The following is a 12811-nucleotide window of genomic DNA, read 5'->3' on the forward strand; positions in this document are numbered from 1 at the left end:
ATATCAGACTGTGCAGCATGTTAACTAGTACGGCCAATTCTGTCGTATCAGAGTTATTAAAACCTACCACTGTTTGCTGCTCCCTCCGCGCTCCACGCGAAAGGCTGGACGCGTGTCGATCCGCACGAGCTCCGGCTGTTTTGCAAAAAAAACCTTCACTTTTTTAAGAATAGCAACTCAGTGCAGCACGTTCAAAACAAACAGAAATCACGTCCTTATATTTTTCATATAGATCCCCACGTTAAACTTTAATTCAATGCGAAGAAGGGAAAACTCGATATTGCTATTATTTTTACAAATCCCCCCTGCAAGACACTTTTGCAAACAAATCCTCCCGCAGCACCGAACCCTAACCCTCTCGCTCCCCTCCACGCCTCCCCGCTGCCCTCTCCCTCCCTCCCTGCCGGCCGCCCTCTCTCTCCCTCTCCGCTCTCTGCCTCCCCGACGCCGCCTCACCTCCCCTCCCCTTCTCCCTCTACGCTTGCCTCCGTCGCCGCTGCTCCTGCTCTCCGCCGCCGCCGCCCGCTCCCGCGGGATCCGGATCCGGCGTGGGGCGCGGCTCGGAGGGAGGGGGCGCGTGCCGGCCGGCCATGGCGCGGCTGCTCCAGCGCATGGAGCAGAGAGGCGGCCGCCATGTGCCCAGGCCGGCCCCTGGGCTGCGGGCCGTGTCCCCATCACCTGCGACGCGGAGGAGGCGAGGTCGACGGTGAGGCGGCGGCGTGGGCGCGGGAGAGCGTGCCGATCGAGCTTCTCGACGTGCTGCGGGAGGCCAAGCGCGCCTCCTCCTGGAGGGCGGCGCCGGCGCCGATGGCGATGCGCGAGCGGCCACCCCTGCTCCATGCCGCGTCACGCGAGCAGCTCGCCGGAGCGGCACCCCCGCGCTCCGGCCGCTCCTTGCGTCCAGCCCCAAGTCGCTCCTTGCCCCTGGAGTCCTCGCTGGAGCTCCAAATCGCCGTGACATTCTATGCTTCGCCAAGTGAGTTCATTGTTTTCTGAATCACCCACCTCTGAAGATCTCCACGGGCCTTGATGCTTGAGGCCTTCTCACTGAATATGCTCGGTTTCCTTTTTTATTTTGAGATTGCAGCTGATTTTTCAGTCATCCTCTCTTGCTAATTAGCTTACCAATTGCGGCTGACTGGCTGCTATAGTAATTTGGCAGACAACCTAATTTGAAACGACAGCAAGCAATGCAGGTGAAGGCATAAAGAAAGGTCGAAAGATATGTTTGGCATTTTCTTGAGACCCTTGAACATATATGAAACGGCGCACAAAGAGGGACAGAGGGAGAATAAAGCATCTGCTGCTAGGAAAAAGTAGTGTAATTTCGTTTGGCCTACATTGAGCACATGATTCGTAGTACATGCATAAAATGGAGTAGGATTAAAAATTATGCAAGCATGATATCATCCAGCAGTGACATAAGTAAGGGAGAATCCATTGGGATATTTAAATGTTTTGGCTGACAACATTTCAAATGTACTAGAAATTAAGCAATTGATGCTCTTTTTGGAGTATGCAGCAATTGTGCCTCACCAATTATATCTAGGGACACTGTGGATTCTTTTTCCTCAAATGGATTGATTGACTGCAGGATGTGTATGGAAGGACATAGATAGTCATTAACTGTATTTGAATCATATTCTGCTTTAGAATGTAAAATAGAAAGTTATTTGTATTGTTGATCAAACGAAGAAACTGCTGTAGACAGGCTGCTTGTCCATACCTCCCATCTCACGCTTCTGTAGATCAGAAACAGAATAGAGGTTTCAGGCTTTCAGCACATTCAGAATTGGAACGTGGAGGAAGCTTAGGATACATGCTTGCTGTGGTTTTCTCTGATTTTCTTGTTTTGTTTAGTTGACTTGTCATAGGGCCTTTACTTTGCCTCATAAAATATATGATTCTTTTATCCACTTTGTTACAGCTCTTTATAGCTTGAATGTTGAGCAGTGTTCTATCACATCACGAACTGTTCAGAAGATGACAGATGCACTGCATTAAGGGTCGGTCCTTTCACATCTCTCATTAGGTATTTCTTTTGCACGACACTTGTGATTTGTGTTTAACAAAGACTATTAGCAATGTTCTGGTAATATGTATTATCATATCTCGGGAGCCATGATCCGCTATGTTGTGTTGTACAATGCAGGGATGTGATGCTATTCAGGCAATGCTTGTGAATCCCCCATGCAGTATTAGATCTCTCACACTGGACAGATGCAACCTTGGACTTGCTGGAATTGTTTGTATTATTCATGCACTATCAGGTGATGAACAATTACACTGAAACAATAGAAAAAGGTCTCTCTGAAGCTAATAATTTTCTCTGCATTCAGGAAATGACCAACTGGAGGAGCCGCGCTTGGCTGAGAACACAAACTGGCACTAGAGAGAATAATTCAGTAGGAAGACATGCAGGAAGTATCAACAACCAATGAGCAAAAACAATGTAACAACCCTGAAACAAGCAATGCTATAGCCCGAGGGAATACCGTGCATACAGATTGTCACCTGAAGGGATACCGTGCATGTAGTTTGTCGTTTTTTATTGCCTCATGGTTACTTGCGGTTCAAACAGTAGGGCGCGCATATGCCTACAGTGGGAAGAAACTCATATTGGTGTATTTCTATTTGTACATATGCCATTGAATACTGGATATCAGCATTATATACTCAGAAATTTCTGCTTCAAAGTATCATGGCATACATGTTGATTATATTGATGAGCTACAACATGATTTTATTTCTCCTGCTTGTAGTTCCATGAAACCAGTAAACTGTGTTTACAGTTTAATACTAAATCCACTTTCACTTGTCTTTTTGTCTGATTACCCTGTCAGCGGATGCTTGGTCAAGATGCCCATGAATTTCAGCCAGATCTGCAATACTTCTCTGTCTTCCGCTCAAGCCGGTGTGCCTGGATATGTGTAGTATTTGGCTTCAAGTTTGAGATGTCCACCATAATTCCATCGGCAATAATATTTATGTTATTCTTGATAGGGCGCGCAATGCGCGCCGAATGTTCTAGTGAAGAATGATAGCACCCCCCCCCCCCCCCAACACACACACACACACAACACACACAAAAAAAAATCAGAGCAACAATGCAAACGTGCGTATAAAAAAAATGAAGAACACGTTTTACTGCTAATAGAGCATGGGATACTTGAACATTCTGGAAGCAACAGTCGTCGTGAGGAACTATGACATGTTATGCATTGAGATCTACCAGGGGGGGAAATAATTTGAATTGAATTGTGATACTATTTTTATATACTGATACTCTATTTGATATGTCAAGTGAAAAGAACAAAAAAATGGAAGTAGGTTCAAGCTGCAGCAGCATCATGCAGCCAAGAGTAAGTCAATAAATAGCATAATCATGCAGGCAAGAATAAGTTAATCTGCAACAATTTCTTCCAACTAGAAATATAAAATGAAACCGACATCTAGCTATGTCAACCTAAGCATATCACAAGTACATCGTCCAATGGAGGCATATAATAATTTTAAGAGGAACAATAGCCTTAAATGTCAATGAAAGATGAAATTAGTGAACTAGGGACACAAATTCAATTCATACAGGTATAGTTGGCCACTAAAATTCAAGTTTACTTTACCACAAGTAGTACCAAGCCTGTCATGTATTTCGCCATTTTTTTAAAGAACGAGCTTGGTACGTATTTCATTATGAAAAATTTATTACAACAACATTCCAAATCGAGATGAACACCAAAGGACTAAAATGACTCAACAGAATGCCGAATAAGCTGGCAGTACAACATGCACAACACAGCCAAGTAAAGGACAATACTTCCACACATCATTGAAGCATAGAGCATAAGAGAGGGTATTGTTTCTCACGTTTTTTTATGAGATCGATGTATTCCTGATATGGCATACTCTAATGTGTTATTCTTACCATTTAGACTTCTCAAACACACCTCCATGATGGAACATATTACAAGTCTGACTAACAAAGATTTAAATTTTCACATGGTGCCAGGATCCAAATGCTAATCAGTTAGTGCAGCAATTTAAGTAAGGTTTAGGGAAAAGATACTCACATATGCTTCGTTCAGGATGTCACAGTCATTTGGACCCATAGTTTCTGACACACTGCAAATACATATAAACAGAAGTGTGTAAATTTAGAGCAAACAACCTACAAATGCAAATTATGCCAATTAGAAACAAGTAAAGAAGTTTTGTACCAAACTTGCAATAAAATATTTCAAGAAATATATTTAAGAATAAATGGATTAATATGATTCCCATCCAACAAGGTAAAAATAAATTGTATCATCAACTGAACTAAGTGGACATTAGGAAGCACCAGGGCAGATAGGGAATGAAACACATTGAGTTGTTATCTAACCTCAACCATTGACGAAGCCATGCAAAAATAAATTATATATGGTGATGAAGTAGCTCAGTTCAAAGCAAATCAAGTTTTACTGAGGCAATATCCACAACTTTTCATTTGTTAAACAAGTGGGGCATGACTATCATTTCGAGTGGATGTATTATCTATGCATGAATTCGTGGGCCTCAGAGCAAAAATATAATTGAAAATAACTGCTCGTGCTGATTTAAATAGGTGCTTACCAAACTGCGATGTGTTGGCACACTAAAGTATTCTCTTTCTTTGAGAGTACACAACGAGAATCAATTGCACTTTCCACCTTCATAATATTACCCATTCTGCAATAGTTAAGTAAGCACAACTATTACGTGCACAACTATTACGTATTTTCATATTTGCACGTAGAGAAAAAAATCCGATACTAGTCATTTTCCTTCCAGTGTAGTAAAAAAGGTAGAAAATCGATGTTGCGTTTGAAATACAGAAGGCGCAGAATCAAGTTGTAGAATGACCTTGAAAGGAAAATGTCAAATGCATTCTGTAGGTACCTTTGGAAAATCATGATACAGGAAGCGATGACCTTCAAGTACAGTTCTGCAAGATAAAACATACATTGCATACACCGTCAATTTTTTATCTAACAACTGTCATAAATGCTACTTATTGCTAAAATAAGGTCAATATACTGTTGTGTGCATAGAAGCTCAAATGCCAAGGGTAACACCAACACAAATAGGTAAATTAAAAACTTTTTGTTCACAAGATTATCAGATTGAAGAACGGACCTCCATAGCCATCATAATCACCAATTAGTGGCAAGGCTATCAAATCTCCAGAGGCTTTAGCTGTTACATTGTGGAGAATAAAAAACTGCAAATAGGTACTAGAATGGCATGCTACATAATTAATTTGGGAGAGAAAATGAATTAAAATGAGAAACTCAAAAATATTAATGAGTACCCACTTGCATCCCTATGTAGCATGGATATAAGAGCCCATCAGCAAATTATATATTGGATCAATCGGATATTGACAATTCGCTCCAAAAGGCCCACTAGCAACAGCACTTACACATGCATGCACTGGCAGCTTGTTAGCATGCGCTGCACCATTGAATGCATGCATACACGGGGGCTCCATTATTGCATGTATCATCACTTTTTTCTTTTCTTTTCTTTTCTATTCCTTTCCTTCCTATTTGTATCTTTTTCCTTTTTCATTGTACATATTATTTATTCCTTCATTTTTTTTGCTTTGTTTCATTCCAAAATTATGTCTAAATATTCTTTCTTTGGATTGTAGTTCGTCTATTTTTTGTAATTTACGCTATCCATCTTATTTCTTGAATAATTAAATGTTAATGAAATTATGTTCGATGGTTTCTAAAGTGAAGCTATTTGTTCATATTTAAAAATATCTCATCTCATTGTACATCAATTTGTTGTTCAGCTCGTGTACGTATATATTCCATTTGCATATAAGAATAATTTTTTGATGGGTGGTTGCGTTTTTTTTCATAGAACTTTGTTTATCTGCGTGTAACTAATTTATTCGTAGAAATAAATTATTTCTTCACTCTATCAATTATATTGTTCGGCCATATTGACTGATTTGTTCGCGATATTTATTTGCCATTATTTGGCTTATACAATTAAATGTTCGCGATATTTAATTTTTTGTTCGTTGTACATTATTATTTGTTCATTATGTTTGATTTTTTGTTCGTAAAAATTATTATTTGTTAATTTTGTTAAATTATTTGTTCTCAGCAACCAAAACTAATTATTTAATATTTAAAAATATGTTTAAATAATCATATAAATATAGGCAAGTGTGGTCTTATTTTGAAAATCTTGTCATAAGAAAGATAATGATGCAATCGAAATTTAATTTGGACGCATAGTTTAAAATTTATAATTTTTTTAGCATGAATTCTCCTTGCATGTCAGCATGTGGGTGATCTGATCTCATCAATTTATCTCCATCTGCATGCATATATCTGTTACTCTGTTATTCTTCCGGCAGGGTACTATTTGTTGCCCAGTTTATTGGGCCTAAAAGCCATTTAATATGTTTGGGTTCAGGCGATGGTTCAGCGGAAACCATCACCTCGGGCGATAGCTAAGCCCGCCATGTATTGATAGCGTGGGAAAAAAATAATTGTACACACGGGTAAAAGCAAGTAAGCATTGGGCGCCGTAGGTCTGCTGGTTACAAGGCAAACGCTTACATGAAGAGGAAATTCCCTCAATGCATTTGAAAATTTAACTTAACTCTTCAATATCATCGAAATTTAAGGCATCCCTGAAGGAAAATTTAAATTATCTCCTCAATATCATCGAAATTTAAGACATCCCTGAAGGAATGAAATTAAATTTTAATGGTATTAAAGGGATGAGCTAAATCATGAACAGCAACGCGGACAAACCCAAATAGGGCTTAGGAGCAACGAATCACCATATATTAATATTCTATCCAACTAGTTTTAATATATTGCTTCCGATGTAGGAGCCCATATATTATCGGTCTATACAGAGCAGCTGACAGCCATTACGAGACATCTCTAATAAATTTCACTCCAATTCGCTAAAATTTTAGGATATGACGTGGGGGTCTCATGTAGGTCTAACCATTCGCGGAGTAGCTACTAGTCATACTTAGTCATCTCCAATAAATTTTAACCAGTTTTGATAAAATTTTGAGAGAATAATTGAAAAGAGGCCATTAAATTATTCTAGTTTAGAGATACGCCACTGGAATTCATGCAATGGGGAAAACGCCATTACAATTCTCCATCTACCAGAGCCAAGCCATTATGTACATCTTCCGTGTACATGGACCCACTTGTCAGGCCATGTATTTTCGTATCTTTTTGTATTGTCTCTGGACGCACCTGTATGCATACCTGGATAAGGGGGTAGGGAATCTGCCCATCTCTCTCTTGCCCCGTCGTTCTCCTCCACACGCGTGAGGGCGCCGCCGCTGCGAGCCTACTCGCGCGCCCGCCTGCTGGCTGGCCGCGCTGACTGCCCGCGCCGCCGGGAGCCCACGCCGCCGCCGGGGCTCACCACTGTTGCATAGTTTTTGTGTGAATTGTTGTTCTCAATTTGTGAATCCAATGTCAACATATATTCTCAATTTGCTAGCAGCTAGAAATTATTGATCCCTCCATTCATAATTTTGGTTTCAAAGCAAGTACATGTACATCAACATTATTTTCACATATGCACAGGCGTCGGCGGGCGGGCGGCGTCGCTGGGCAGTCGGCACGGCCAGGCGGCAGCGGCGCTGGCAGGCCGGGCCGTGGGCGTCGGGGCGGACATGCCTGCCCAGAGGCGCTGCAGATGGCACGGCCAGGCGGCGACGGTGCGGCCAGGCCGTGCCACGGGCGGCGGGGCGCACATGCCTGGGCGCAGGCGGTGGGGCGGACAGGGCCGGCACGTGCGGGCGGTGGAGCGGCCAGGGGCTCGCTTGGGTCGGCGGTGGAGCTGGCAGGTGGGTGGCTGCGCCGCTCCCAGGCATGCTGCAGCCGCGCGGGAAGGCGGGAGGCGCCCTGCTCGCGATGCCGAGGACGACGCCCGTTCCCTGGTCCAAGTGCTGACGGATGGGCCCATGGGCAATACAGGAAGAAAGAAAAAAACATGGCCTAGCACGTGTCTAAATTACCATTCTTTACATTTTTCTTTTTTTTCTCCTCTCTATTTCTTTTTCTTTTTCTTTTTTTCTCTCCTCCTTTCTTATCTATTCACCCACCGCCCCACCGTCCCCTCGCGTCGTTTCCTCCACCGCGGGAGCCCGCCCCGCTTCCTCCTCTGCGGGAGCGCCGCCCACCGTCCCTCGCGCCGCTTCCTCCTCCGCGGGAGCCCGCCCCACTTCCTCCTCCACAGGAGCGCCGCTAGCCTTCACCCGCGCCTCCTCCTAGCGCCGCGGCTCCTCCTCCCGCGAGATCCGGCAAGCCTCGTCCTCCGGCAAGCCACCGCGCGCCTCCGACCTCCAGATCCGGCAAGCCTCGTCCTCCGGCCTTCCGCGCCTCCGACCGCGAGATCCGGCCGCCCACCGCGAGATCCGGACGGCCACGACCTTCCACCGACCCTGCACCCGCCGCCACGCGATGGCGCGAAGTGCTGCCCGCGCGGGGCAAAAGGGGCAGCGGCGTGCAGAAGCTTCACGGAGCCGGATGGAGCTACGATTTCGCGGCTCCTCCTCGTCTGTGTAAGTCGCAAGGGGCTCCGGCAAGGACTCCAGACCTGGAGCGGGTGCCAAAACGACCGTTTGGTAAGGGGTAGGGCTCCGGCTGGAGCCGCTCGTGGAGCCGCTCTTGGAGCCCTGCCAAACAGGGCCTTAGATTCCGTCGTTTCGATCACGAGGTTGGTCGCGGCCTTGATTCTGATTGGTTTTTCAAAAAGTGAAACTGTTCGCAACTAATTAGGAGTATTAAATAAAAATAGTTTACAAAATTAACTCCAGAACCTCTGCATTAGGAACTCTAATGAATCTAAAGTCAATCTCAGTAAGAATGTTATAGAAGTGTCATGGATATTAAATTTATTAATATGTACTGATAGTTGAGGAGAGAGGAGTGTCATAAAATGTGAGAGTAGTGTCATCACCATGACACTCCACTGGCACAGTTCTCAAGTTTCCAGTTTTGATAACTGTGTCGATGACACTTCCACTGAGACTGGCCTAATGGGATATTTGACCGCATAATTAGAGAATGATTACTATATTACTATAGCCAATCATCATCGATTAATTATTGTGATTAGATTCGTTGCAAAAATTTACGCTCATCTGTAAAAAAAATTGCAAATAAATTTTATTTAGTTCCTAAAGGGAACCAAATAGGGAAAGTAACTACTAACCATGCCTCGAGTAACAACCTCTTACTGTCTTCAATCAATTTTTCCATATGGAATCTGTTTTGAGTCTAGCGATGAAGCGCACGAGCAAGGCCCATATGTGGAGATACGGCCCAACATGTGCTCGGAGGCCGGAGGACAAATGGCTGCTCGGGCAATTAACGGATGGGTCTTTCACTTTCTACTCCCATAAGTAGATCGGATAAGTGGCGGTGTTCCATTTTCTCAAAAAAAAATGGCGGTGTTCCATTTTCTCAAAAAAAAAAAGTGGCGGCGCCTCCCGTGGCTGGCCCGTGCCGGCGACCGGCGGGCGGTAGGTGTCGAGGTGGTGCGTGCGCGGACGGTAGCGGTGGCTCGTGCGTCGGGCTGCGGCTCGGCTGGTGCGCGGCGTCGACCTGCAACGGGTGCGTCTGCGGCCGTCGGCATGGCGTGGCTCGGCGCAACTGCAGCCGTCCGAGCATGTGCGGTTTCGACGTGGGGGCGGCGGCGCGGCACCCGGGCCGGCTTGTGGGAGAAGGTGGAGCGTATATATATGTGTGGAGTGTGGACTTTTTTGATGGACCGAAACGTGCCAGTCTATTATTTGTGTCGTGTCCGTGCCGGCACTACGTGCTGAGATGTCAGTCCACACACTACACTACACTTGTACCGTGCTGGTACTGACACTAAACCTATCGTGTTTTTGTCGTGTTTTTTAGTGTCATTTTTCATACCGTCCATCTGACACGGCCCATTTGGCCATCACATCACGTGGAGAGGAGGGACGAGAGAGAAGACCGATAGAACTTGCTCTCCGTCCTCTCCTCCAGTTCTAGGCTCTAGCCATTAGCCAATCATCCTTCCATTCCAACTCTGAGTTTTGACCACGTACACGCGAAACGTGCCGCGACGCCGACCGATGCGTTTATATCTAAGCTTATTGCACCACATGTTTTCAAGTTTTGTCGGGGGCGTGCTGCTTTGAAACGGTAAACATAGACGTCGTCCCAAAGTCTCGCTGAAGGCGACGCGTAACGACTGCACTACACACCCATGCACGCACGTTTCCTCTTTCTTCTCCTCCGTGTTCGTTCCCGCGGCTTCTTCATACTCCGGCCGGTTCGTTCGTGGCTCCTACCGCGGCCACAGCACATGGCACTTTCTAGCCTTTTGGTGTAAACTAAATCGCCATGAGGCGTGTAGTTTGACACGTATGAACACGTCATTGACAAATAGCGGCCAGCAGTGCGCTGTGGTTCATCAGTTGTTTCTTATTTATATTTTGTCTGACTAATTGTTCAAAGTTTGTTCATACCAAGACTTTTATGGTCTCATCCGAACATGGATGTCAGATGAGAGATGATGAACTTGCTTTAATTTGTGGTGTTCTATATATGTTAATTTTACGGGCCAACCCAGCCAATCCACAGATTGAATAATTTGTCCACCTCATACAAAATATGGCACTGAGAACTGAAACAATTCAATAAATATATAGTATAATTATCCTGTTATTCGAATTTACAAACTATATACGTATCAATCAACTAGATTTAGTTCATATCATTGCAGATGAATATCAGCATGGAAATAAAAGAATTCTTTTGTCTCCAAAGAATTCTCAAACAGGCTTAAAAAAGGCAAGCTAATTAACCAATCACAATTAGCTAGCTAGCTAATTCCCCTGAAGCAACCAGCAACCGGTGTAAATGTCACGGGGTAAAACACGTTTCATGATCCAAATATTTTTTTACGGAAAAATAGTAGGCAGTAATCTGTAGTAGTACTAGTTTCCCTTGTGGTCTCTAGCTAGGCGCGTCCGTGCTCTCCATCAGGTTCTTCTCAGCTCAAGCTGAGCGCGGAGTTGACGCTGCTGAGCCACGGAGCTCCTGCTTCGTCTTTCGCTGCAGGCTTGATCGACTCGCTCGCCGCCGCCGGGTACGGATCTCCCGCGGTGAGCCTGTCCTTCCTCTTCTCCAGGAACCTCTTGAGCGACGCCTTCCTGGCGATGGGCATGTCTGAAGAAACGTGCACACAACAAACGCTGTCAGCTCGCCGTAGAAAACACTGAACTCTTTTGTTTTAGTTTGTCTCGGCTGGTGCAGGTGCGAACACCGAACACGCTGGGTAGTGTACGCGTTCCTACCTGTGAGGCTGGGCTGTCCCAGCGCATTCTGGCCTGCAGGCGCCGCCGCGTTGCCGGAGCCGGCGAGGTGCATGAGCTCCTCGGCCTTCTCGGCGGGGAAGTCGTCGAACACCACCATCTTGCCGCCGTAGAAGATGGTGAGCGGCGCCCTCTCATCAGACGCAGGCTCCTTCCTCTTCCTAATAAGGGGGCAGTGAAAGGGTCAGGGGGGCGGCTTCAGCGCTAAAAACCTTCGGACATGAGCAATTTAATATGAAAGCTAGCTGCAAAACACACCTCTGCTGCTCGTCTTTCAGCGTGCCAGCCTGCTGCGGGAAGAGCTCCAGCACGGCCTTCCTCTCCTCCGTCCCCTCCTCCGCCGCCGCCGCCGCGGCGTCGGCTACCGGCGCAAGGCCCATGGCCACGGCTGGCGCGAGGCGCAAGGCGCCGTTCCCGCCCTGCTCCTTCATGTACTGCCTCAGCAGGCCGCACGTCACCGCGAACCTGCTGCCGCCGGCGGCCTTGCTGCCGGGCTGCTGCTGCTGCTCGGCGGCGGCCATGTCCCTCACCGGCTTGATGATGATGATCGAGGAAGAAGGCGCACGATCGAAGCGAACCAGCTCACATCAACCTCTGACAGCTGACCTCGAGGTCGTCGTCGGCCGCCTCTTCCCTCGGAGGAAGTTGGTTGCTTCCCGGAAACGAGACGGGGGCTGCTGCTAGACGAGATGCGGTGTAGCAGGAGGCAGGCGGGAGTACCATGTTTGCCTGCCCCTGCCCCTGCCCCCGGTGTTTTATAGCTGCACAGCTGGAGAGGTGTTTGACACTTGGCTTGGGGCAGGTACACGGGCCTCCTAGATTTCGTGCCTTGGCCGGGGATCAAAAGGCAGCACGTGAAAGGCGAGCCGGGTGACGCGACGCGACACGGGGTATACTATGGCCCTGTTGGGAACCAAATTTTTTTTAGAAGTCTCTATCACATCAAAAGAAATCTTACTATTTTATAGTATTAAATAAAATCTGTTTATAAATGTTTTTTTTGACAGCTGAGTGCTTTTTCGCGAGACGAATCTAACAAGCCTAATTAACTCATAATTTGCTACAATGATGCTACAGTAACCATCCGCTAATCATAAATTAATATACCTCATTAGATTTGTCTCGCAGTTTAGCCCCAGAGTTCTGCAGTTAGTTTTATAATTAATATTTATTTAATACTTCTAAATACTAAAAAGTTCCAAAGACTTAAAAAAATCCCGGAACCAAACAACCCTTATAGCCGCGGTGGTTCTGGCTGCCCGCCGGCCACCGCCTGGCTTCCTCCTCTTCGTTTCCGGTTCGGTATCAGCCTATCAGCAGGGTGGGCAGGCGCGTGGGGTAGTAGAGGGCGAGTGGCGCGTTCAACTCGGCTCGTCGGCGGTGCGCGTGGCGTGGACCGAGCCCCGCCGTGCCGGGGGACGGGAACGAAAGCGCGTA

At 46.2% G+C, this 12811-nt stretch overlaps 1 protein-coding gene and 1 long non-coding RNA gene across 3 annotated transcripts; one reads left to right on the top strand and one right to left on the bottom strand.

The window, feature by feature from the left end:
* The first annotated feature begins 362 nt into the window (after positions 1-362).
* Positions 363-2816, top strand: LOC120647107. 2 transcript variants are annotated; one of them, XR_005664690.1, is made up of 5 exons: positions 363-699; positions 748-976; positions 1928-2032; positions 2153-2270; positions 2340-2816. It is a non-coding gene; the product is annotated as an uncharacterized LOC120647107 (long non-coding RNA). The 2 variants fall into 2 exon arrangements; XR_005664689.1 differs by having other exon boundaries at positions 374-976.
* A 7868-nt stretch (positions 2817-10684) lies between these two features.
* Positions 10685-12110, bottom strand: LOC120647108 (protein TIFY 11c-like). The gene is made up of 3 exons (XM_039923732.1): positions 11633-12110; positions 11357-11535; positions 10685-11228 (listed from the first exon to the last, which is right to left on the bottom strand). The coding sequence occupies exons 1-3, from the start codon at positions 11893-11895 to the stop codon at positions 11053-11055; spliced, it is 618 nt and encodes a 205-aa protein (XP_039779666.1). The 5' UTR covers positions 11896-12110; the 3' UTR covers positions 10685-11052.
* Positions 12111-12811: the final 701 nt, after the last annotated feature.

This window comes from Panicum virgatum, chromosome 9K (assembly GCF_016808335.1).
Source record: "Panicum virgatum strain AP13 chromosome 9K, P.virgatum_v5, whole genome shotgun sequence".
NCBI lineage: Eukaryota > Viridiplantae > Streptophyta > Magnoliopsida > Poales > Poaceae > Panicum > Panicum virgatum.

What these genes read in the sequence shown, in the direction of transcription:
- LOC120647108 (XM_039923732.1), bottom strand. Translation starts at nt 11,895, where the DNA reads ATGGCCGCCGCCGAGCAGCAGCAGCAGCCCGGCAGCAAGGCCGCCGGC. An exon ending in CTGAAAGACGAGCAGCAGAG is followed by an intron (nt 11,536 to 11,632) that starts GTGTGTTTTGCA and finishes CCCCCTTATTAG; the next exon opens with GAAGAGGAAGGAGCCTGCGT. An exon ending in GGGACAGCCCAGCCTCACAG is followed by an intron (nt 11,229 to 11,356) that starts GTAGGAACGCGT and finishes ACGTTTCTTCAG; the next exon opens with ACATGCCCATCGCCAGGAAG.